The 25,408-nt window shown below is 37.4% G+C and overlaps 1 protein-coding gene across 2 annotated transcripts in view; it reads left to right on the plus strand.

Annotated features, from left to right (window-relative positions):
• Window positions 1–25,200, plus strand: part of TAB2 (TGF-beta activated kinase 1 (MAP3K7) binding protein 2) — a 61,250-nt gene extending 36,050 nt beyond the window's left edge. Inside the window, exons 1-7 of one of the 2 annotated variants that reach the window (XM_082048053.1) lie at window positions 5,659–5,787; window positions 8,604–8,890; window positions 10,844–12,356; window positions 18,646–18,806; window positions 19,466–19,559; window positions 20,877–20,957; window positions 23,150–25,200. In XM_082048053.1, the coding sequence (XP_081904179.1) occupies window positions 10,964–12,356; window positions 18,646–18,806; window positions 19,466–19,559; window positions 20,877–20,957; window positions 23,150–23,295 (1,875 nt within the window). In that variant the 5' untranslated portion in view covers window positions 5,659–5,787; window positions 8,604–8,890; window positions 10,844–10,963 and the 3' untranslated portion in view covers window positions 23,296–25,200. Of the gene's footprint in view, window positions 1–5,597; window positions 5,788–8,603; window positions 8,891–10,843; window positions 12,357–18,645; window positions 18,807–19,465; window positions 19,560–20,876; window positions 20,958–23,149 lie in introns of those variants that run through there. The other variant, XM_082048052.1, reaches the window with a different exon arrangement.
• Window positions 25,201–25,408: the final 208 nt, after the last annotated feature.

The raw sequence follows: 25,408 nt of genomic DNA on the forward strand, positions 1-25,408 counted from the left end.
TCTGCACCTCTTGGATCCATCGAAAGAAATATCAGGAGTCCCTTGGCAATGATCTCAACAGGCGCTTCAGCAGCCTCTACTGGTCTCGTATTGCAACTTGTTGCATCTAATTTGCTGTCATTACAGCAGTCTTCTTAGCACATCTCTAATGTGCACCGTTAATTCTACAAGGAAGTGTACTCTACATTCACAGCACTCTTTTAATAAATATTGACAGCCAGTTTTCTAAAATAAACTTTTAGATGGATTACTTTTATAGCATTTTTAGCCATGTGAGTAACACAATTCAGGGCAGTTCATCTTCTATAAGAATCCAGTAAAACACAGTTCAGATTTGATCAGTTTAAAACTACAGAAAAACATGAGTCATTTACTTATTAGATGTAGCTGAAGGATAAAGATGTAAAGATCTCAGTCATTTGATTTTGGGGGAAGGCAAAGGGCATGCTGTTCACTGTTGCAGTGTTCTGCATGTTTTCAAAAGCTGTTTCTAGAGTGGTGGCTGACGATAAATGGGACTTCAGTCATTACGAGTGCATTGTAAGTTCAACTGGAGTTGTTCAATACAGCAGTTATGTTAATATTCGCACAACTATCTTTGATATTTCTTATGGTATGGACTGTATGTGAAGTTGCAGTAAGAAAAGTAATAAACAAAAGTGAAGATAGCAGCTGACATTCTGTAATGTTTTGTTGAGATTTTGGTAGGTGTAATTATGTCATAAAGTCAGTTTTGGCAGAATTTACTCTGAAGAGCACTCGCATTTTAAGCATTTTGTGAAAAGTCAACGTGATGTTAAGTTTAAGGTTTGTATTGAAGAATTGTCTTTGATCTGTTGAAAGTTTGCTCTGTCAGAAGAAAGGAGATCTAAAAATTTATTTCTTAACTGGCTATTGGTCCAGACTTATAATGGCTTAACGTTTGGCATCTGAATCATATATCGCATTAAGTCGTCTTTGAGTTTTTTAATAAACAAGATAAGCAGTTTATTTTTTGTCTCCTACTCATGGTTCTGAGTAGCCTTTGGGAGATGACGCATTGTTTACTTTCGTATCAATAGTTTTCACAGAATAAAACTTCAACAGGAGCTCTCCATCCATGTTCCATCATGTTACAATTGCCAGGCCTTTTAAGTTATCTGGGGATCTTGCCAGTAGTCTTTGAAAGAACACAGCTAATTAATTATTCCATTTACTTAGTATTTCTGGCATACATGAGCAGTAGGATCTTTGTTGTGCGTGTCTCTTTTCAACAGTTTAAAGTCACACTGAAGGGTTTTTTGAAACAGCTGAAAGGAGTATGTGTAAGGATTAGTAAATGGACATTACTACAAAAATAACTTTGTATTGTACTGCACTCCAGTATTTAAAAGTTTTCCTTTGTAAGTAAACCCTTCTTTTAATGGGTTAAGGAAGAGTTTTTCTCAGAGTCACCATTGCTGGATGTAATTCCTGCTGATAATTAATTTCTTGAATAGATTTTTTTCAGTTTACTTCTGTAATGCTGTATTGCCATTATTTTATGCCTGAGTCTGAATGAAGTCAAATCTTGCTGCCAGCAGTTTCCTTTACCTCCTGTTGGTACCCTTTTTTTCTATGCTGTGCTACTGGCCATCTTGGCTGCTCACTCTTGCTTTTGTGCCTTTTATTTTCCACTGGTGTATATATAACTTTCTAACAATAATCTGGATGTCCTGCTGCCAGATTCCGAGTTCCATGGCTGACAACAGCGCTATGTTTCCATTCCTTAGGCTTGCATCTGTCAGAATAACTTTTAGGTTCTTTAAGCTTTCCTCTGGCAAGATGAGATGGATGTCGAGTCCTTTTTATAGTTCCTTTGCAACATCAAGAGTTGGGAAAAAACCTGTTAATCTGTCTGTACTAAAGAGACCTCATGAGGCTTCCTGTTCTGCCTCTTGGGACTTCCTTAAGGCTTATTAATAATCTCTAAATATCTTTGAGCTCTGCAGTAGGTTTTTCTTTAAGTGATGTTTGCAGTGAGACCTTAATGTTCGTATGACAAAAGTACATTTTTCATATGCTATGTTGGCAGTGAAACCATAGAAGCTACTTATTGTAATTGGAACTGAAGAAAAAAAAAACACCCGCTTCTTTGTGATTGTGGTGGATATACTGCCTTCAGGAGTTTTGAATGTGTTTTTCTGTGAATGAAAATAGTGAGAGCAGAGGCTACTGCATTTCTTTTCTCCCATACTGCAGTAAATATAATGATGTTCTGCCACGTTGACACATTTGATGCTTGTGTAAAAAAATTGTTAGTAACTTCACTAAAATGATAGAGTTAACTCTGCCTCTTCCTTCACTAACTGCATGCATTTTCTTGGTGCTAGGCCACCAAAGCTTTAAAGTACAGTAGTAAAATAAGCCATTGCCCAAGTATTGCATGCTGCTAACAATTAACTGTGTTTTGAAAACATGGGGTGATATCCCATAAGTCATTTTATGTATCATGAAGGTGCAGAAAAGCTTCTTTGCAACCCTTCTTTGAATTTTAAGGTAATTCTTCTAATACTTTGCTGTTTTGGAGTAGTAAATGGCAATTGTGGTCATTCTGCATTTTATCAAGACACTGAAAAATGAGTTAGAATACGAAATATTTTATGGAAATTAAGTACTGGGGTGACAGTGTGGAATGATCTTCTGGTTTTCAGTGTTTTGAATAATCTTTTCTAATCTATTATCTGTGTTTTTCATTAAAAGAGTGGATACATTAGTCTTTCTCCATGCAGTTTTTGCTGTAAAAGCTGTGAAAGTGCTGTTTTGCCGATCTGATTAAAAATCAAAAGATGGAAATTTATATAAAGAGAAAATATGAACTTTTTACTACTGTACAGGGAATTTGAGATGGAGAGTACAGAATTTATTGTTTTGCTAATGATATTTCTTGTGGTATAGGTTGCTTTAATGTAGGTTAGAGAAACGGGAAAAAAAAGAGGTATTGGGAGGATCAAGGGGAGGTTTACTGTTCAGCAGTAAGTTTAATGGGCTACTCAGTATGAGAGGAGTGAAAAAACGTCATTTCATACTGAATTAAGGCAAACCAGTTTCCTTATTAATAGAATCCTGTTGTTTTTCTGGACTTGCTGTCTTCATGCCAGCTTTGAATTTTAGTTTGAGAAGCATTGTGGTACAGTTATCATTTATAAATAATTTAATTCTTTAGTTGCTTAATTTTGTGTGTGTGTGGTGTTTTGTTTTGTTTTTTTTGTTCCTGCTGAACAGTGTTTTTCTTAATAGTTGTTTAAAAGAAGATGTTGAGATCAATAGTGTTTTGTCACTGCTCAGATTTGTCTAGCATTCCTATACTACAGAAGAAATAACAGGGGTGTGTTTTTAGTGAGGCATGGATTCATTAATTTTTAAATTTCACCACCACTGCCACGGAGTTGACTTTTTCAGCGTTTAAGAGTATAAAATTTTGGAGCAGTGTCAACCCAGCTCGTGTTTTCTGTCAGAGTACATGTATTTCCAGAGTTGGGAGCAGGATCTGCAGTCGTGGTTGCTCCAAGCCAGGGATGGATGGCTGCTGAAAGCAGGTGGAAGAGAGCATTTGCTGCCTCAAAGCTTTATGAATTGGTTGCTTTAAACATGAGTAAATGTAAACACGCTTTAGCGTAGTTTTAACAGTACATGTACATACACACTGAACATTGTGCTAGACCAATGCACGGGAGGGGAGAGGAACTCTTTAGTACTTCGTGTTTGAAGTCTTGTTTCAGGATTTCATTTTAACTCTTGCAATTCTTATCCCTTATTTTAACCACATTAATGTTAGATTTAATTGAGCTTTTCTCAACAATAAAGTAAAAGCCTGACACTTTTTTCTGGTAGAAAATTAATTTGTGATTATATCAGAGCATTTATGAGACTAAAATAATGAGCAGATGTTTCCTGGAATATTCTTGGGACTTTCAGTCTTCACTGTTTTGTTGATTAACAAGTTGGTTTTTTCCTATGTGTAGTGCATATAGATGAAGTCTTCAGAGTAACATATATTTCAGGTTGTTTTGATTTTTTTTTTTTTTCTTCTTTCTTCAGAGCTGTTCTTAAATTGTTGGCAGAAAGTTGAACTGGTTAATGTGTTGCTTTTCAGATCATGTTCAGCTGTTAATGGAGGTTGGCTGCTTCAGGCCAATTAGCAGTTGACTAGTAATTGTGTCACTTCAGGCCAGAGAAGATGTAGGAGTTGAAAAAGTCTTATAGTAGACTGGTTCATTACTTCAGTCCTGCAATAGTGTTACACCTGTCTTGTCAAGCCTGCTGAAAGTCACCTGCTTTGTGCTTTCCCATCAATTCTTTGCAGTTTTTCTCCATCTTTTCGGTCTTGAGAGAAGTTATAGCATTGCACTACGTTATATCTGAATCACAAGTGGTGTTAATGCACTAGAAGATTGCGATTAATGCTTCCCAATTAACTTGCCGCTAGTTCCCTTTTAGCACACAGAAGTACAGGCACATAAGCACATAGGCTCACTTACAAAGTGAGTGTCCCAGTGGGATTGTTGGGAGAGAACTCTGGCTGATGGGATCCAGGGAGCAGCACATACAGGTGCCTGGTGGCACTGGAGGCAGTTCTCTGCTGCAGGTAGCTATGAGTCAGCACGTGGGATAAGAGTGCGTGTTGAATATGAGCCAAAGCAAAAAGAAAAGCAGGTAAAGGAGGGAAGGAGAAATCTAATAAATTGATGGAGGTGTTTGAATAAGATTTGCTAACTTTGCTAACAAGAGGTAAATGAATGTTGGAGTTCACTACTCTGTGTTTTCTGAAAACTATATGGGCACATTTATTTGTAGTATACATGATGAAGATACCATTCCATTGCTTAACATATACGCTGGTTCTTCCAAATTTAATTCGTTTAAATTCTTCTTGGTAAAAGCCTGTGGATATCATATGGCCAGGGCAGATAATTTGTATCAATGTGTTGATTGGGTGATTGTGATATAATCTTTGTAACTCCTCTAATTTCCTTCAAAGGAGAAATGGACTTAGTTGAAGAAATGTGAGTTGTCATAGGGCTATTTCTCAGAATATTGAAGTATGTTAGGTGAAAAACAAGTAGACTTGCTAGTAAATCGTTAAGCTTAGAAGCACTGAACTTCTAGCCACAACATTCTGATAGTAAACCATAACAGTGATGATGAAGGTAACAGTGTACGTGTACTCAAAAGCTGAATGAATACCATATTCTGATTTTTGATGTAGACTTCTTTATGTTTGTATTTTAAATAAGTAAAAAATGCTATTCTTAAAACCATGGATTTTAATACTTTGAATCAAGTATTTTTTTATTCATAATATATTTTTATAATGTCAATATAAAAACTAAGCAAGAAACTGGTCAGGAGATGTGTCTATTAATGGCTAGTTTTCAAGGTTTTGAGTGCATGAAGGACGAATAGTTAGCCAGAGATGTTGCATGGGAAAACACTGATATAAAATACAGACTTATATTTCGTAACTGGAAAGGGGGTTTGTGTGTGTGCATTTCCTTTTTTGGCGTCATTTTTTGTTGCGTTTTGTTACATCAGAAGTGTCTGCCTTCAATGTCTTAAGGTTTTGTTTCCTTTTCCAGAAAATGCTGGGACAGAAGAGATGAGTACTCCCTTTATTAAGGCCTAAAACTGCCTGTTGAAAAACAATCCTGACCAGGCAATATACGAATGGCCCAAGGAAGCCAGCAAATTGATATTCAGGTTTTACATGACCTGCGACAGAAATTTCCTGAGGTACCTGAAGGTGTTGTATCCAGATGCATGTTACAGGTCAGTGTTCTGTTAATGACTGTATGAGTAAGTAATGATGCTTATTTAAAGTGTTAAATGTGGATGTCTCATTTGAAAACAGATTTTTCTTTCTATTTGCCTTTTTGTGTGAGATAGATACAAACAGCCAATTTTTTTATGTTGTGCAGCTGGCTAAGTGTTAAAGTGGCCTCCCTTTTTCCATCTCTAATCAGGGGTGGCCCAAGGTGAACAAGCCTGTAAATCAGTGTGTGCATGGAGACTGCCATCTCAGCAATCAGTATGTTCATGCCTTTTGGCCATCTCAAGAGCCAAAAGTAACTGTGGCAAAAGGAGGGATGCAAAGCCAACTTGAGTCGAGCAGGGACAATTTAGGGCAGTGCTGCGCAAATGCAGCTTTGTTTTGTTTTGAGGGGCAGGGCAGGTCCTGAAGCAACTTTGCTACCTTGTCTCCATCAGGCGGTTGCCTGTGTGCAGGTTGCCCCCACTGTTTTCCAGTCCAGCTCCCTTGACTGCAGAGCCAGCGCAGGTGGCCCTTATGTGTCTTCTGCAGCGGGTAGCCTAGGCGTGCAACACTGGCACACCTAAGCTCTGCTGCCAGATGGACTTGCTTTGGTTTATTGTAGCTTTGGATTCCACACTTATATACCCATATTTTCTATTAATTTCTGCTCTATAACATCACACTAGTTACTTCAGCAGATAAATTATTATGCCACTCCAAAGCCCAACATGGGAACATTAAGAAATGCTTGTAGACATACTTAACTGTGTTGCTTAAACATGTTTGCTTTGCATTTTCCAGTGATCCCAAAGCATCCATACTGATTGAATGTTTTTCATTATCTAAGGTATTCAACCTTTGAGTACTCTGGATAATAAGAGGATGGTCTGAATATTTATATTGCTCATCAGTAAAAACAACTTGACTGGAGAAGATGGGTCATGAGTTCCCAGAAGCTAGCTATCTCTCCAGTATGGCTAGGACAACTATGTTTATGATGCAATTGCGAGAAAAAGAATGTTGATTGTCTTGCTTTTTATATGTATTTTTGTGTATAAAATACATATATATGTGTCCTTATATATGTATATGTAGTCACACACACATGCATCCAAACACACTGTTTGTGTTGTGACTATGCCAATTTAATGTTTGTATTTTCAAGACTTTTTCATGACTCTCCATTCATAGTAGACTAAGAAGCTGTGAAAACTGCAGTTCTTTGAGAGAATTGTTTTTGATTGGAAGAGGGCAAAATTCTGCTCAGGACTTTAAGTTTCAGGTGTTTTCCAACCCTTTCTCTCTAATTATTTAGCTGAAGAGGAAGCTGAACCAGACAATAAATTGCCTGTATTTGTTCTCAGGATTGTACACCACCATTTTTATGTTAGTTCTCTGTAGGACTAGTCTTATACTATAAGTACAGTTTTTTTTCTTCAAACATGAGAACTGCTTGTTGAGCAAGGTTAATGAACCTGATAGAGTACATCTATCAGTAATCACTTTTTGAATTTAATTCTTGATAAATTTAAAAGCTAGTGCTTGGTTCTTGAGAGACACTTAACAGTCTTAGTAACATTGAATATAGTGAGTTTGGGTTTTTTATGAAAAGGAGCCTTATAACTGTGAAGAAAAGATTGTGCAAATGCCATATTTTGACAGGAATGTGGGGGAAGGGTTTAGATTTGGGGGAGTGTTTTAGCTAAGCTTTCATAAGAGAATTTTTCAAAAATTCCATAGGGTGAATAATGTTCTATATGTGCACTATTGTTACACTAGAAAGGTAGCTTTTCTGTTGTTCACTGAGAGCTTCTAAGGCTCATTAATAAATTCTGTCATGTTGGTGGTTCTTTGAAATTTCATAAGCTCTGGTTTCTCTGAATCAAGTAGCTTCTAGCTATGCCACTCAGCACAAATTTTGTACTTGGACTGGTCATGAAGATTGAAAAGCAGAATCTGATAGTACTTTTGCATGTGTTTGCAATACTGCTGGAACACTGTCTGAATCCTGAGTTCTGCCTTCTTGTAGTTCAGCATAGTGAAAGGAACTTCTGATAAATGCAGTGAATATGGTTTAGGTCAGCGAGAGGTACTTAAGGACATTATGAGGTATAAGAAATGCTGCATTTGACTTGCCCCACAGTACCTGATATGCAAACACCATGTGTCAGGATGAAGTTCTTTTTATACCAGGAAACATAAGAGATCCCAGGAGAGAACCTGTCAGTTTAAGCAGTTTCGAGTGATACTGACCAAAGGCTTTTATAACAAGAAGAGTTACTCCAGATCACAGCAAATTGTGCAGGAATACTATACAGATACTTCAGTCCTCTTCCTTGAACTTTTTTAGCCAAACACTTTCAGCTTGTTTTTAAAGGAAAGATTATAGCATTATATGCTTGTAATGAAAAACTTAAGGATAAACAGAGTGTGCAAATGTCTTGAGGTGAGTAGTCTGCTGTTGAAATATCTGAACAATATTTAGTATACTAAAAGCCGAGGACCACCAAAAATCTAATAGGATGAAATTTAAACCTGAGTAATCTAGGGAATAGAAAGTTTTATTTCTTTCTTGGGCTGACAGCATTGAATGTTCCTGAAAAGTTTTGCATCTCACTGTTCTTCCCAACAAGTCTCCTGCATTCAGCTCGCCCTTTCTCCTAATTTAAAGGAGTGACTGCAGCGTCCTGAGTCTGTGGACATTGTCCCGTTTTGCTCTTTTTTGTGTCTGGAGCATTCTGTAACCACCTGCTCCTCGAGTCTACGTCCTCTCCTTGCTTCCTTATTTCCCTCCAACATTCTTATTCTTTCTTTTTTTTTCTTTCTCTTTCAGGGTGCCAACATTTTAAACTCATTTGGGACATGGGCAGAGCTAAGATGAGGGGTATTGTTTTGCTGGAATATGCTCATTTCTGCCATCAACCGGTTCTCTGATCTATAAAGAGCTAGAAGCGGTTGAAACTCTGCCTCTGCCAGCCAGAAGATGCCAGGGGTTCCATGTGCCCTGTTTCCCCTTTCAGTTCTCCAATTTGCTCATTGACGTCACTGAAATTTTGGAATTGATTGGATGCAGTCTTAAAAAAGAAAAAAATTGTCCAAAGAAATGCATTCAAGCTGAATGTAAGGGCCTTGCAAGCTTGGCCTGTTCCTTTTTGGTTTGGTATTTTTGGCCTTTTTGTTAATAATTTTAATTCACTTAAGTTCATGCAAAATCTGCCTTTAAGATCTTTCTAGCTTGTTTTTCTGTGGCATCCTATCTTTTTCCCTTTTCTGGCTCGTTTTTCTCCTTTGCAACAAATACAAGCCTATTGTTCTTATCCTTTCTTACCCTCTGTTCTGTCTATGTGTGATTCCTTTCTTCACTACTAACTTCATTTGATTACTTTGTCCTTTGTTGCTTATTCCAAACCAGAGCCAATATGTATACCATCGATTTGACCCACTTTTGTATCTCTCAAGACTTTTCTGCAACAATTCTTATATACAGTTGTCTAGTTAGATGGCCTTTAGGGAATCCTGTTGTTTTAGAAGGCTTTTGTGGCTGGGTTTTTTGTGTGATTTGTGGTGGTGTTTGGTTTTTTTTTGGGGGGGGGGGAAGGGGGAGTTTGGGGTTTTTTTTGTTGGTGTTTTTTTTTTTTGTTGTTTTTTTTGGTTTTTTTTTGTTTTTTTTTTTGGTGACAGTTCAGAGCTGAATCTGGCCTGTATCAATGCACAGTTTTGGTTTTGTGGGTGAGGTTGAGATTTATCTTCATTCACCTGCTTCTGTCATGTCTGTCCTTTTTTATTTCTTTTTTTTTTTTTTTTGGTAAATCTGTAAGGTAAACACAGTCTTTGTACATCTACAAACCACTCTATGACCTAATACTCTCCACCAGTTTAACAAAAATAACTTGATACAAAGCATGTAGCATGGATCAATTTGTCTTGCTTGTGTTATTCTTTAACCGATAATGTTACTACTTGGCATATGCAAATCTTTCCTTGATCATATGCATTTTTTCTAGTAAATGTTTCTGTGTGCTGGATGAATTTGACACCTATTTAGTTTTAATAATATCTGGGCCTCAACAGATGCTCTTCTGGCTGAAAGTATTAATTTCTATTTGGGCTGGGGGGCAGTTCTATAAAAAGAGTAATATGAACAGAACACAGTATTAAGAAATTATGCTACTGTTGCATGTTTACTCTTTTCTAAAAATTCTTGTGTAGGAACTGAATTGAAAAGATCCAAGTACATTATTACTAAATGTAGAAAAAGAGAAGAGGGATTAGAAGTTTGCTTCTGAAATGTCCTTAAAAAGCAAATTAGCTAGATTGTGGGCTTTGTTTCAAGTCATCCTATTACAGCTTTTATAAAGTAACTTATACAAATATATGTATTTAACAGCTTTGCGAGCAGTGGTTTAAAATGAAATTTCAAATGTCCCCTGGGTTTTCCATTAATAGTTTAATCTTGCAAGAGAGTAATTATGCTTTATACATATACTGAATTTTTAACATTTCCTTTAAAGTCATGTACAGCTCCTTGCATCAGCGTGTTTCTTTTCTAAATAAGATTCACTTTCCATTTTCAGCAAGAGATAATGCATAACTGGTTTTGAAGTATTTGGGAAAACATTTAAAATGAACATGTATTTTGATTTTTGGTTTTAAGTCATTGATTAGTAATACACGTGTGCTGTGAGTCAATTTCTTTTGTCATCTTCCCCCTCAAGCCAGAGACTTGGTCATTACTGAAGGTTGTCTGGAAATTGAGAAGGAATAGTGAAAGTATTCATCCAAGGTGTATCATATTGTGTGGTGTTAGCTTGTCAAGGTCACATATCTCCCTGTCACTGCTTCAGCAGCAGTGCCAACCTCTGCCCTTGGTGCCAGCGACCAAGTTGGTGTTCTCAAAATAGTGAAGTTTCACATGCAAGCCCCTTGTGCATGTGTAGTAGTTATGCGAGCCAGCCACCTAAAGCTTTCTGTTTGATGCTAGTTACATTGACAATTTTTGAACGGTGATTGGATGCATATATATCTGTGACAATATTTTATCAGTAATGTCAAACTTTCATCTGTCTTTTATAGAATAACAATAATTTGGATGCCTGTTGTGCAGTTCTCTCTCAGGAGAGCACAAAGTATCTCTACGGTGAAGGAGACCTAGGTTTTTCGGATGACTCTGGGATTCCTGGACTACGAAATCACATGACATCTCTTAATTTGGATTTACAGTCACAGAACGTGTATCACCATGGAAGAGAAGGAAGTAGAATGAATGGAAGTAGGACTCTGGCTCACAGCGTTAGTGATGGACACCTTCAAACCAGTCAGTCCAACAATGAACTGTTTCAGCAGGAACCGCAGACAGCACCTGCGCAGGTTCCACAAGGATTTAATGTCTTTGGGATGGGTAATACAGTTAGTACTTCTAATCCAGGGCAGCACCTTGGATTTCACCTAGGCAGCAAAGGAGTATCTAACTTGTCTCAACAAACGCCCAGATTCAACCCCATTATGGTAACTTTAGCGCCAAATATTCAGCCTGGTCGCAACACCCCTACATCTTTGCACATACATGGTGTACCTCCTCCTGTACTTAACAGTCCACAGGGAAATTCTATCTATATTAGGCCTTACATCACACCTCCTAGTGGTACCACTCGACAGACACAGCAGCAGCCAGGCTGGGCATCTCAGTTTAATCCCATGCACCCTCAGCAAGTCTACCAGCCTTCGCAGCCAAGTCCCTGGACTACTCTTCCTACATCCAGTACTACGCCACATACCTCATTGCAGCACTCAACGCAGTCAAATCAGCAAGGCCACCAGACTTCTCATGTCTATATGCCTATCAGTTCTCCTACTACTCCACAAGCACCTATGATTCATTCATCTGGTAGTTCACAATCCTCTGCGCATAGCCAATACAACATTCAGAATATATCCACAGGACCTCGCAAAAACCAAATTGAAATCAAACTTGAACCACCGCAAAGAAACAATTCTTCTAAGTTGCGTTCAACTGGCCCTCGCACTTCCACTACTCCCTCTTCCCTCAACAGCCAGACATTAAGTAGAAGTCAACCCACTGTTTACATATCGGCCAGTCCTCCAAATACTGATGACGTGATCACACGTGGTCAACCTAAGGTCTACATTTCAGCAAATGCCACAGCAGGAGATGATCAAGTTGTGCGGAACCAGCCCACGCTTTTCATATCAACAAATCCTGGAGTATCTACCACTTCTAGGAATATGTCTGGTCAAGTAAGCATGGGTCCTGCATTTATTCATCACCATCCACCCAAGAGTCGAGCAGTGGGCAACAGCACCACTGCAACCTCTCCTCGAGTGGTGGTTACGCAGCCTAACACAAAATATACTTTTAAAATTACAGTTTCTCCAAATAAGCCCCCTGCAGTTTCCCCAGGGGTAGTGTCCCCAACATTTGAACCTACAAACCTTCTAAACCTTCCTGATCACTATGTTGAACCAGAGGGTATCCAGCATCTTACTGACCCTGTTTTAGCACATGTGGATAGGATCAGTGATGCACGGAAATTGAGTATGGGATCTGATGATGCTGCCTACACGCAAGGTAATATTCTTCATATAAATAGTAGAGATTTCAACCAGATTGTCAAATCAGAATGTAGATTACAGAACAGGAAACAGTTGATAAACCTTTGTGATGTTAATACAGTACCTTCAACTTCAGCATACATGAACACTTGATAAATAAAAAAGCTTTATAAGCAAATAATTTCTTTTTATAGTGAAGATATGTAACTTAATACTTGGAGATAATTATTCTGTTTGTGTTAAGTAGATAACATTATCTGTTTAATGAAGTGGAGTCATAGTGTCTTCATTTTTATGTTGTTCTGAAAGAAACATCTAAGCTTCTTCAGTTTGTCCTAACAATTTAAAGTTACAAGTCTACTAGCAGATTTTTTAATCAGTTGAGATACTGTTTCCATTGGATAAAGTTCTCATTTCTTTTTATTTCTGTGAGTGTTGTTTTAAGAAGCAAGAAAAGCAGACTTCAGAAGCAATTGGTGGGTTGAATTGCTTTCTTCCATTTTTCTTCATGTGTGCCTGACAATAAAATGCTTAAAGTCTTGATACTTACTTCTGTTAGAGAATGTGAGAGGACCACCACACCAAAGAAAGCTGTTTTAAGGGATCAGTGGTGTAATGGGAGGGTGAAACTTAAAATATTTTATACAACACCACAACCTGCTACTCTTTTTCTTCTGTTTTCATGTTTTTTGCATGCTTTTATTGCCAACTTGATGGTTTATTAATCCTCCTGTGGACTTGTTGTACAAGGATTTTGAATAAGTATTAGGATATTTAAGAAATATTCAGGATAGGATGTCAAAATAATTTCTCTTTGACCTTATTAGTCCTCTTTGGACTTAACAAACAATTCCACATTTAAAAAAATGGCTTGTTCCATAGCTATTCTAGAAGTTCTTCAGATTAATTTAGCCATTTTGTTTTGTATAAGCAAGTACAGTGATCGGAACACTGGGAGCCTGGTCTGCATCTGGACTACTATAGTAATGAAATAAACCAGAAACTGATTATAGCTTGTGCACTACTTCTGGGTATAATTATATCTTCAAGAGAACAATCCATGCTAACTTAAGTGTCTAAAGGTTAGGTGTCAAAACCAAAAAACTAACATCCTAGACCATCTTTTACAATTAATGAAAAGTTAACTTCAGAAACTGGTTCATCGGCAGATAAGCAAAACTAATTGCTCTCCAGATGTGATATTCCCTTTCCTTACTCTGAAGGGAGAGTTGTCTGACTGTTTTAGTCCTAGAAGACTTTAGATACTCAGAAATTAAGCAATCAGAATTTTGTCCTTAGGTTCTAAATACTGTTTGAGATCATGAACTTGCTTCCCAAGCATTCTGCATTTTAGGGACACTCTTACCCAAAAGGTAAATTTCTCCTGTTCTGCCTTTCTGATGGAACTGACCTCTGTCAGGTATAGCTCATCATCTCCTGTACCCCTGGTGGCGGTGGCTGCTGTAACCTGACTTCCTGCACAATCTCCAGCATCCAGTTTATCAAGCTGAGACAAGCTTGTGACACCCCGTTCTGCTATGCAGCCTGGAGTTCAAAAGCATTGACTGGCTCCTACCTGCTCTGGAGCCCAGTTGTTCCTGAAGCCAAGACAATGCAGTTTTTAGATGAAGTCTAGATGAAGATGAAATATAGATGCATGATGTGGGCTGGTGCAGCTTTTGGCTTTCTGATGACTTTAGGGAAATGCTGTCCTGCTGTGTCCTTCACTAGTTCATGTGAACTCAGGATTATGAAGTTCTTTATATTCAGAAGTGTTTACAATTTTTGGCATGTGTTCCTCCATTTCTGCTCTAAGAAGTGCAGTATTTTTAATTTTTATTATTTGATCTTTGGAAAGTTGAAAACTCTGTGATGGACTTACTTCTGCAATCTTGATATCTGGTAGTCCTAGTTATTGCTTTTAAATTTGAATCTTTTACTTAGATTTGGCTTATTTCTATTATATACTGAAAGTGTGATTTGAGTAACTTCATGCTTTCCATTGTGAAGCCATGTTCTAAGCTGCTTACAATTTAGCGAGACTCTGCAAAAAAGCTTCCATGCTAGTTGTTCGTCTTATTTTCATTTTAGCCTCAGAACAGATGGGTAGTTTCTCTGGCCATGATTAGAGAAAAATGTATTTTCATTTTTGTCCAGAATGCTCCTTACCTTGGCAAGGAGAACTTAAACTGGCTTGGGGTAGAAGGAATGTGAAAGGTGGAGTTGCTTTGTTGACAAAGGAGACTTCCTTCACTTTGTTCCAGTGAAATACATTCATATGCATGGTCCAACCCAGGAGAATAGAAGGTGTTGGACCTATCTGCAAGTGCTGCTCCCTGCCATATATTTGGCTCTGTATATCAGGCCTCACTCTTTTAAGTGAAGCTCTTTTTTTAAAAAATAAAGGAGTATTGGAAAGGGTGAATTAAAAAAAAAAATCCGTGTGAACTGTTGAAATTACATATTCAATGACTGAATTTTGTGCAGCTTCAGATACAGAGTTTGAAAATGTGTGCAAACATAAGTGTGTCCTGAGAATTTTGCTAACCTACTGCCACAGAATAATTGCATTGCCGGAATTCCCCTTTCCTCCGTATTTGGTAAACTAAGAAAATTCAAAAATTCATAGATCAGTAGAATAGGATGAAACAGTAGTGTTCCTAGATTAGTTTTTTTCTTGGAAATACTTACAGTAATAAAAGACACTATAAAACAATAATTTTTAAAAAATTCAGATTCACAGAGGCTTTTAGAAAACAATTATGCATACATTTTCTTATTTACCAGTATACTCAGTGCCTGTTTGAGTAGGTCTCCAGGAAAAGTTAACTTTTGTACTCTAGACTTTCACATTCCCTGTGATTATAATGATTTACATTTTTTTTTGTAGAAAATGTGCATTTTAATGTCAAAGGAAACAGTGAACATGCAGAAGCTGAAACAGTTGTGTGTGCACAGTACCCTGTTTGCCCGTAGTTAAAACATTGAAATCTATTCTGGTTGTGGTAAAAAATGATGAGTCAACGAGGCAGTCTTTGTTCTCCTTTTGCTAGGATGATTACAGTAAATAGATTAATTACAGTAAATAGCTTCTTTTTAAGGATGTCCGAGGCTTTCTGGCTTGTACTCCAGGTTAAGTAAATTTGGGTGTGCCTGTGCTGCCTGCATAGGTGGAATCCCCTTCCTGCAAGAAGCAGAGAATTACCAAAAAGGCCATGAAAATTCTCCTTGTGCACAACGTAAGCTACATCTAGTAGCCGAATTGCATTAGATTCAGAGATGCACTGAAATTTTTCTTAATGTTTTCAGTTGCTTTGATTGACACTAGAGGGAGCTGAATACTTAAATTGCTGTTTTACATAAATAAATACTGCCATGGGTTATGGGGGGTTTTTGTCTTCCCCACCACGTTTTTCCTACAGCTGCCAAACTGGCATTTAAGCAAAATTACCAAATTGCTTGTGAATGCTACCATTTAAATCAATGTCTTCCCAGTCCCTTATCCAAGTTATTTTTAATAGTAGAAGTTTAGTATAGTGATATCAAGTGATTCTTCTTCTTTAATCATAATGGTAATTTTGTAATTATTGTATTTAAAAATGTGTTGGGATTTGAAACTGTGAAATGGTAAAGTAGTCACAAAGCTGCTAGGAGAATAAATTGGACCATGTCTAGAAAGTGATGTGAAAATGAAGAACATGTGATAGTACTGTGGGCATCCATCAGTGCCTTCTGCTCCCTGTTCGGTTCCATGACCACTTAATTTCTCTCTCACAGAAGTGAGAGAGCTCGCCATGTGTCCTGGAGATGCTCTAGTAGTGCTCTCCCTCACCATGTCCAGTGAGCTGGCTGCTCAGCAGCCTGCATCCATAGTTTGACAGGGCTGTCTTTTGAGACTACTTACTTGATGATTCCAAGTCTTCAGCAAAAATCTTTATCTTGCGATTTCAGTTACTATGTTTTTATATTGCACATCAGCACAGCTGCAACTCTTAACTATAGCGTGACTAGTGGCTACCCCAAGTAAAGGAGCCTATTTATGCAAATGTCTCTAAACTGAACAAAACCAAACAGAAGCTCAAGCAGCTTTGTCATTTTGTTGTCCCAGAAAGTGGGATTGTTGCCCTGTGTGCAGATACCAATTCACACACAGAGTTGAGGTATTTGCTTTATCTATGATTCTGCCCAGAAAAGCGTGCTGAGCAATCCTTTGCAAAGCTAGCACACCAGAGGCAGGCTGAGATACATATTTATACATTTTAGCTTTTAGCCACTCCTGACAACTTATTTATACATACTTGAAGTTCCTTGGTCTAAACTTTGCTGGCTCCCATGTAGAAGTACAGTCCACCTTTATTCTTCTATGCATGCTCAGTGAATAGTGGGCTTTTCCAAGTATGGGGTGTGTATTGAGTCTGAGGTTGTGGTCTCCCCCTGCTGCCTTTACTTTTCACCTAGTTCCTATACCCTTTGTTTAGGATGATCTTGGCAATCATCCATCCTTTGGCCACTGAAGCTTTGAATTCCTCATTTATCTATTTTTTTATCCTTCGGGGAGAGTTAAATTTCAACCAAAGGTTCAACCAAGTGAGCATCTCCACATAATACAAATCCTAAGGTCTAGACAATAAATCATTACATTTCCAGTCACATAGTGGCAAAAACAATTCAAATTACTTATTCAGCTGCCTGTTTCCCCAAAAATACAGCAGGGTCTTATATTAATTTTTGCTCCAAAACTTATACTTTTTACAGGTATAGCTGCCTGGACACTATTTAAATTGACTTTTTTAATGAACTGTAATTAGGGCTTATTTTTGGAGTGGAGCTTATATTTCAAGCATCCTGAAAAATCATGCTAGAGCTTATTTTCGGGAGAACAGGGTATGTCAGCGTTCAAGATCTGAGACATGATTTTCAGTAGCTTCTGAACACGTGTGACTCAGAAACCTAGGCTGAATCGCAGTAAAGCCTTGCAGTAACACTGTACAAAAATAGTTTGGCATAGTTCCTCCTTTTGAAGAAACTCTGGAAGACAAAATATGATGTGTGAATGAAAGAACAAGCAGGAATTGCAGCAGATGGTAGTTCTACTTGCTGAAGATGTGGAAAGTTGATTCTTTTTGATGTGCCTTTTTTTCTTCTGCTACTCAGAAAACCTCCCCAACCAAATTTGAGTGCTTTTAATGTTGGGGTACCTGAAGAAATCATGAGTTAAACATTATGTTCCAACCAGAGTTTTGCTTAAACACTTTGTGAAACAAAATTAACCTTTTAAAAATATTTTGTTATTGCTATTTTTTTATTATTTCCACAGTGCTATGAACATGTGCATAGTCTGTGAAACTGAAACCAGTGTATATGATTCAGCAGTTTAATGGATGGATGAATGAATGGCTGTGTGGAAGTTTAAATGATTGTTTGGTTTATTTAATGAAATACTTTTTTTTATATAAGGTGGTTATTGCTTTGAGCAGTGTTGTCTGCTCATTGGTATAGTAACGGTATATACCTACCTTTAATGAAATAGACTCCTTAAATTGTATTAATTTGATTGCATCTTCTGTTACTTCTTTATAGCTTTAAAAAGCTGTGGTTTAAAATGCTGACTTCATAGTTTCTAAATTAGGTCTCCTTGTGCTATTTTCTTTACAAGTAGTAAACAGTGATAAAAATTAGAAGCTGAGCTAGTGGGTTTGCACCATAGTTTAGGGATAAAATGGCATACAGTCCAGCTTCTGTGATAAATATAACTAATGTTTGCCAGCAGTATTGCTTGTAGTACTTGGTTTCAGTTTCATTTGATGTCTCCTGCTATGACCAGAACACTGTTCCGATCCAAATAGCAATAAAAATCAAAATCCTGATGCTTATCTAGCATATATATAGTGCTCTGTATTGCAGCCATCTCACTGAAATCCTCTTCATACTACCTGTTCTACAATGGTTGGGCTGCATACAATGCAAGGAAACATTTGTTGTTAATTTCTGGGAGTCATTGTTGTAGATTGGTTGGGTTCTTGAAAAATGCTTTCACAGATTACAGCCAAATTTTGCATGGTCATCTGTTATGTTGTATGACTTTCTCATTGTACTTGCTTGTTGTCTGTAACTGATTTGTGTTGTTATCAGGAATACAACACTTTGTCTTATGGCAGAGATTTTCTTACGAGGAAAATGGAAAAGCAGTCTGTAGCATTTGGTTTTGTCTGTGTTTTCCCAAAAGAAAACTCACTTTCATCTTTATCTGATGTTGCCATGTCGAGGATAATAAAGTAGATAAAATGAGACTTTATGTATTGCAGCTCTACTGGTACACCAGAAATCCAGGATGGAGCGACTTCAGCGAGAACTTGAGGTTCAAAAGAAAAAGTTGGATAAACTAAAATCAGAGGTCAATGAAATGGAGAATAATCTAACACGAAGGCGCCTGAAAAGATCGAATTCTGTTTCCCAAATTCCATCAGTAAGTTGAAATGTCTGTAGGCTATAAACCTAAACCACAAGTGTGGTCTGTCACAATAAACTGAAAGGAACAATTACTTGTATATTGACAATATGCTAGTGGCAGGCAGTAAAGGTAGAATTAAACTGGTAAACAGTATAGTTTAAAGACTAAATATGCGCTGTTTAACCACAGCCTTTCAGTTTGTTAACTGCTTTGTGAAGTGTTGCTTTTAAAGGCAGCCACAAAACTTGACCTGGTAGTCCTTCAAGATGTTGTTAAAGGCATGATCACCTAACGTTTCAGACTACAACTTAACACTCAGACTGCTTTCCACACAAAATATTTTTTAGTCTTCATGCAAATATCAATCTCAAAGAAACTGATTAATGCAGCAGATTTCAGTGCCAGAAGATCAGCTGTTGGTCAACCATAGATCTGGTGTCCTGACCACAGTTTGGAGTTGTTCAGTCAACCCTGAAGTCTGGTCAGAGAGGGAAGAATTCAGTGGGTCTGAAAGCTTTTTGTAAGATTATGCTTGGATTAGAAGAAAGGTCATTGTAAGGGAAGATTGTTTTATCTTCATTTCTAAAATAAATAAGTGCTGTCTATCTCTGCATGAATGATAACTGATAATAAAATGGGAAAACTTAGTCTAACAGGCAGATTTAATTTTTCAGCTGGAAGAAATGCAACAGTTAAGAAGTTGTAACAGACAGCTGCAGATAGACATAGATTGCCTTACTAAAGAGATTGACCTTTTTCAAGCAAGAGGTACAGTATGTCTTCGTGCATCAGCAACTCTAAATGTCTGATTTTTAAATTTTTTTTTCTCACTGTCTGCATGTGTCAAAAGCTCTGTGTTATACATGATGGGTAATATGCACTTTGCAAAATCATCACATTAGTTTGAGTGAAACCATGGAAGTAATTGTCTTCTAAGCCTGTTGTTGTTGCCTTTATGATTTTCCTAATCCCACGGTCATTTCTGTCTCATACTTAGTTCAGAAGAGAGAAACTTGTGATGCCATTTACTTAATAAATGCTGGGGAGGCGGGAGAGGTTGTGGATATCTGGTTGAATATCAAAAAAGGGAGAGAAGTTTTCTAAATGATAATGCCATGCGGATGTGTCCATCTCTGTCTTCTGCTTGTATTCAGCCTCCCAAGTTAGCAAATACAAAGTACAGTTGGAACTTCCAGTATGCTCTCCTCCTTCCACTTCCCTTGTCTGCAGGGACACAGCCTTGGGTCACGAGGTGAAATTATGAGACAGCTGAGCCAATTCAGGAGCTGCCAACAGGAGGTCCCTTGCTCCTCCTGCTTCCCTCTCTTGCTGCTTACTGTGCTCTGGCTCTGTATTGGCTATTTAGACCCTTTGCAGAACAGATTCTGCTCACTAACCAAGCAAAAAAATGTTGCATTGCTGGAAGAGCTTGCTACAGCTGATGTGAGGGAGAGGCACGGGAAGGGAGAACTGAGATAGCGAGAGGGAAGGGACCAACACTTTCCACTTTGAGCAGCAGCAAGCTGTTGGATCACTTCAGTCAAGTGGAGGATCTTCTTCAGACAATGTACCTGCAGATAAGGAGAATGTAGGCAGGTGTGCTGAGTGTAATGCTGCACTAAAAACTTGACCTTAAATACAATATTCAAGTTGCGTGTGATTTTATCTGTTACAGTATATTTGTGTTAGGAGTTCCTTTAAGTATTAAATCTAAGCATATATGATATTCTGTATAGTAGATAGCACATCTCTTTCGGTATAGTTACAATTTAGAAAAAGTCTCAGGTAAAATTTACTAATAAAATGCTATTAAATATTTAAGAGTGGCAGAAAAAATATATTTAAGGAGTTGGACTGATGGATTCTGTTTCTGACCTTACATTGCATATTCTGGGCAGTAAGTTTCTTTAAGTGTATCATTGACATCACTAATATCTCACTTGGGTCTCTATTGACACCTTGATATAAAGGGTGATAAGTGAATAACAGGGACTGTTTCAGAATTGCTGCCAAAAAAAATCCTGATATGCTTTCCTATCCAAGTTTATTTTTAAAACTGCGGCACTTTCTCTTTTTTATTTTTAGGACCACATTTTAATCCCAGCGCTATTCATAATTTTTACGATAATATTGGATTTCTTGGTCCGGTGCCACCAAAACCCAAAGGTACTGTATTGGTAAAATTTGGATTTAACACTAATATCTGGTTTGCATCTAATATCAAGTTCTATGAATCTAGTTTAAATGTTGATTATGAAATAGATTACTTCAAAAGCGTATAAATCTTTCATTTTATTTGTATTGGCAGTAAATACACTTCCGCTTGCTTGTTTCCTCTCTATTCATACATTTAGGAAAGAGAAGCATATCAAATGAGGCATGTTTAAAGGTGGATAATATGTCAGGGGGTATGAAAGTAAATGGAAGCATTCATCTTTTTTTTAAATGAGCATGAGAGACATTGCTTAGTGATGATTGAAACTTGCTTAAATGACTTCATCATCGTCCTTGCTGAAGAGTGGATTTATTTACACATTACAGTAACTCAGTTTGGTTACACTGCCTGAACTTCCTGCCTACTCTAGGAATTTGCTTGACAATTTACATAAAAGCGTTATCTAACTATTGTTAAATATATTTTTAGATAGTTGAAGAGGAAAGGAATGTTGCCCAATAGGGCAGTCAGTATTGCACAATTTATTAGTTGGTCTTGATCATTCTGCTCGTCATTAAGTTTCTTATCCTAATGGGATGTCAAACAAAACAGAACAGTTACCTCTTGTGTGTTGCATAAAGCAGAGGATGAAATTAACTTGTGTGCAACAGCATCATACTCTGAGCTGTAGTCAGACCACCAAATGAAACAGATAACCCACTAATGTTCTGTGCAGTCTTTCTCTCCAGGAAGTTCTTCACATATATGTGTGTGATTGGGCCTTGTAGTATACAGTAAATGTTCTTACAGAATCTCATTTTATGGATTTCTGATCATTCAGTACTTCAAAATAGTCTAGATAAACTGCATTTTTCTTGTCCTCTAAATAGTTTGTAACTCCTCCAAGCTGATACAGTTGTTTATGCTTTAGAAGGTTTTTTTATCCTTCATTATCCAAGCTGTTAGTGAAAATATTGAGTTAAAGTTAAATCCATATGCAGTCCTATTAGACACATTTTACAGCTGAACCATGAAGAGATTTTCTGAAGTTCTCTCAATTACTTACTTCCCTTTACAGCAAATAAAAAATAAACTATCAAAGAAGAAAATTAAAATTAATTTTCTGTGACTAGTTTTTGATGTTTGCATTAACTCATCTTCTAGGAACTCACAACTTTAGATGTTTAATAATTTGGTACAACCTATCTTGAAAATGCCAAGTAAGCCCTGTCTGGTTTGTAAATGTCTAAAGTACCTCTTATTCTCTCTTTCTTTTCTTCTTTTTTAAAAACTATCACTGCTGTATCTTCATCCTTTATTTACTTTAATTTTTAGTTAATTTTATTTAAAGTTTCAATTTAACTGTAATGTAGCAGTGACTTAAACCAGAATTACCACTGTTCACAAAAGAATGAAAAATAAGGTTTTTTGCCGTTCTGGTCAGTAGCATTGTGCTTCCTGAAGCTGTCACTGTCATTTTGCAGCAGTTGCAGTGGGCTAATTGCTAATGAGGTGCTCTCTAGTTGAAATAATTGGCTAAAAGACTTTTCTGCAGTTGCCTAAACCAGGAACCCATAACTTCAGAAGTCACTCTTCTCTCTTTTCATCTTTTTCTTCTCTTTTCATCTTTTCTCTTTTAAAATAGTTGTTGTCTTAACATGTCATGCAAAAAGATACACTTGTGTGCTTGGGAGGATTTCTGTATAGCAGTACAGAGCTAGGAAGTGATTTTTCTTTAGTGTATCTGACTGATTTGGTTTGAGGAAGAACTGATGTTACTCATTCTAGGGTCAGAATGTTAAATATGTCAAAAGGTTAAAGAGTGCTTATTTTTTGTCATAATGAATTTTATACTGCTCCGTAGAACTCAGATTTCTAAATCTTACGCATGTTTGCTGTACTGGTTGATTTCCAAATTATATCTCCGTTTCATGCAACAACTTTGAACTGAGAGCCAAAGGGAAGAAAGCAGAGTGGAGGGATGGGAAACTTGCTTTTTATAGTTTCACCTTGTGCCATTTGGCTGACTTACAACCAAGCTGTAGTCAAGGGGGTGGTAAAAAGCTGCCTCTGTCACTTGTAGTAACTGTGCTGTTCTCAGAGGAGCAAGATGGTTCTCTGTTACTGAAAAAAAATAATCTCAAAATTCTTTCCATGCTGCTCTTGGTTAGTAACTACTTATCTTATCTCTTTCATGTCACAGATCAGAGGTCCATTGTGAAAACACCAAAGACTGTTCCAGACACAGATGAAGATGAGGGAGCTCAGTGGAGTTGTACTGCCTGTACTTTTTTAAATCATCCGGCCTTAAATCGCTGTGAACAGTGTGAAATGCCCAGGCATTTCTGAGCCAACAGGCCGGGTACCTTTTGTAAAACTATAGCAAACATACAAGGAACTGTCCAATCATTGGGGGGCAAAAAAAGCATTTATCTGTAGGATTTTGCAAAATTGAAGATGTGACAAGACGGTATTTTGCTAATGTCAAATGTCAGCCCACAGAGCTAGTAATACCTCAGTGTTGTGTCACAGGCAGTTGAACTCATCAGCTGAAAAGTAATCTGCTGAAAGACTCAGTTGTCAGCTGCCTTAACCATGTACAGTATTACCAGTATCCCAGTAACACACACCATGTTCAGTGCTTGGGTGTTGCCCATCTTCCTCTCTGCCCCGATGTCACTACTGAATTTTGACAGGGGAAAGGAATAGAGTGCTAGCGTTTTTGTTTTCAGAGCTTTCAGTGAAACACTACATGCACAGACGAGATCTAAAAGGAACAAGGTTTGACTGTTTAAACTGTTTGCTGCCACACAGTGCCTTCGATAAAGGGAAGAACTTCACAAATCAGTGGTACTCTTTGCCTTGTCTTCCCTGAAAACATCTCTGTGAAGCCAGAAATCAATACAATCATGTCTAAAGATGAAAAGGAAAAACTGCATGCGTTGTCTGTACAATACACACAGTGAAATACCCCAGAGCTTTTCCTACTGTACATAGCTCTAGAGCCTGCTTTAAGTGATTTCTTTTCTTCACCTTTATTATTTTCTTGTACTTCTGTATGTATAGTGTAATAGTCTTTTTGTTAACTTTCTTTTTTTCCCTTTAAGTGATTAAGCACGATCATGTCCCTTTTTTTAAGCTTTTATCTGAGAGAAGCAATGCCTTAAAATAAGAGCATTAATAAGAAACTATGCACAAAATAGCTTTCCTCTGCTCATTCTGTACATTGCTCTTTTAAATGCTGATGATCTGTGAAGACCTGCAGATGCAGCATGGTAAAAATGCAGGAAAAGTTGGAAGAGTTATGCATATAGTTCACTCTGTACACTGAGTTTTACGGTGGGTGACACAAGGTAGCGTTTTGTCTGGCGTGAGGAAACTTCGTACTAAGAAACTTTCCACCCACCAACAGATCAGCATCCGATTTAAGCTTGCTTCATCTGCTGGGTATCTTGCAGACTCCTGAAGAGAGATTCATTGGGGAGATACATACAGTGCCAAAATCAACAGCAGCAGCATCGTACAGCTTTGTTCAAGGACTTTAAATGCTTTCCTGTTTTGGCAGCCAGTTTCTAAACCTGACTTTGTGGTGAAGTCTCATATTTATAGAAAACAAGGATAGCAATATTTAGGACAACTGAAATAAAGGCTGGAAAAGAGAAATCAAACAGACTTGAACACTGAAGCAACCTCAAGCATCTCTTTATTTTGATGTTCTGTGTTTTTTAAGGAAAATATTCACATGATCGGGGATGTATGTAACCGAGATCAAGAAAATGGAATTCCAGTACAGTATGCATGAAAGACGGCACGCAAAGAATTATGTAGCAGCACTTAGCGTGAGGCTGGAGGGAGTGCTCATCATGTAGCAAGAGAAAAAGTAACTGTCACCCACTGTAAACATTTGCCAGTGGACACTTTTATTAGGAGTTTTACAAGTGATCTATGTGAATGCACAGAGGCCTTTGTTTTGAAGGCTATGCATTTTTTTTTATGTGGGAAGAAAATGCCAGTCCCAGGTAATTAGGCAGTAGACCCAAAGCACTTGCATTCAATGCATTTTGTTTATAAAATGAGGCCTTGTTTTTCAGCTTCATCTGCAGTTCTATGTGAAGATTGACAAATCAGTTTTTACCTGTTTATTAATAAAACCTAATTTGGATATCTTGAGTTGATGGTTTTGTGATTTAGCTGGGTAAACTGTCTTTGTAACAGATAAGTTATTTATAAAAAATAAAAAAAATTATATTCTAATGTTTGGTTTTGTGATTTGTTTGCTTTTCCCATGCTGTGGAGCAACAAAATACTCAATGGAACAATAAGCATTAAGAGTATTAAAAGTAGGCTTATTTCTTATGACCAGAGATTTTATTTAAGCCTTTGTTGTGTTGAATCTCATATCTTTTCTCCCATGCATTATTCTGTTAATACTAAGTCAGTGAGTGTAAGGAATATATTCTGT

Source organism: Streptopelia decaocto (genome assembly GCF_964273445.1).
Source record: "Streptopelia decaocto genome assembly, chromosome: 3".
Classification (NCBI taxonomy): domain Eukaryota; kingdom Metazoa; phylum Chordata; class Aves; order Columbiformes; family Columbidae; genus Streptopelia; species Streptopelia decaocto.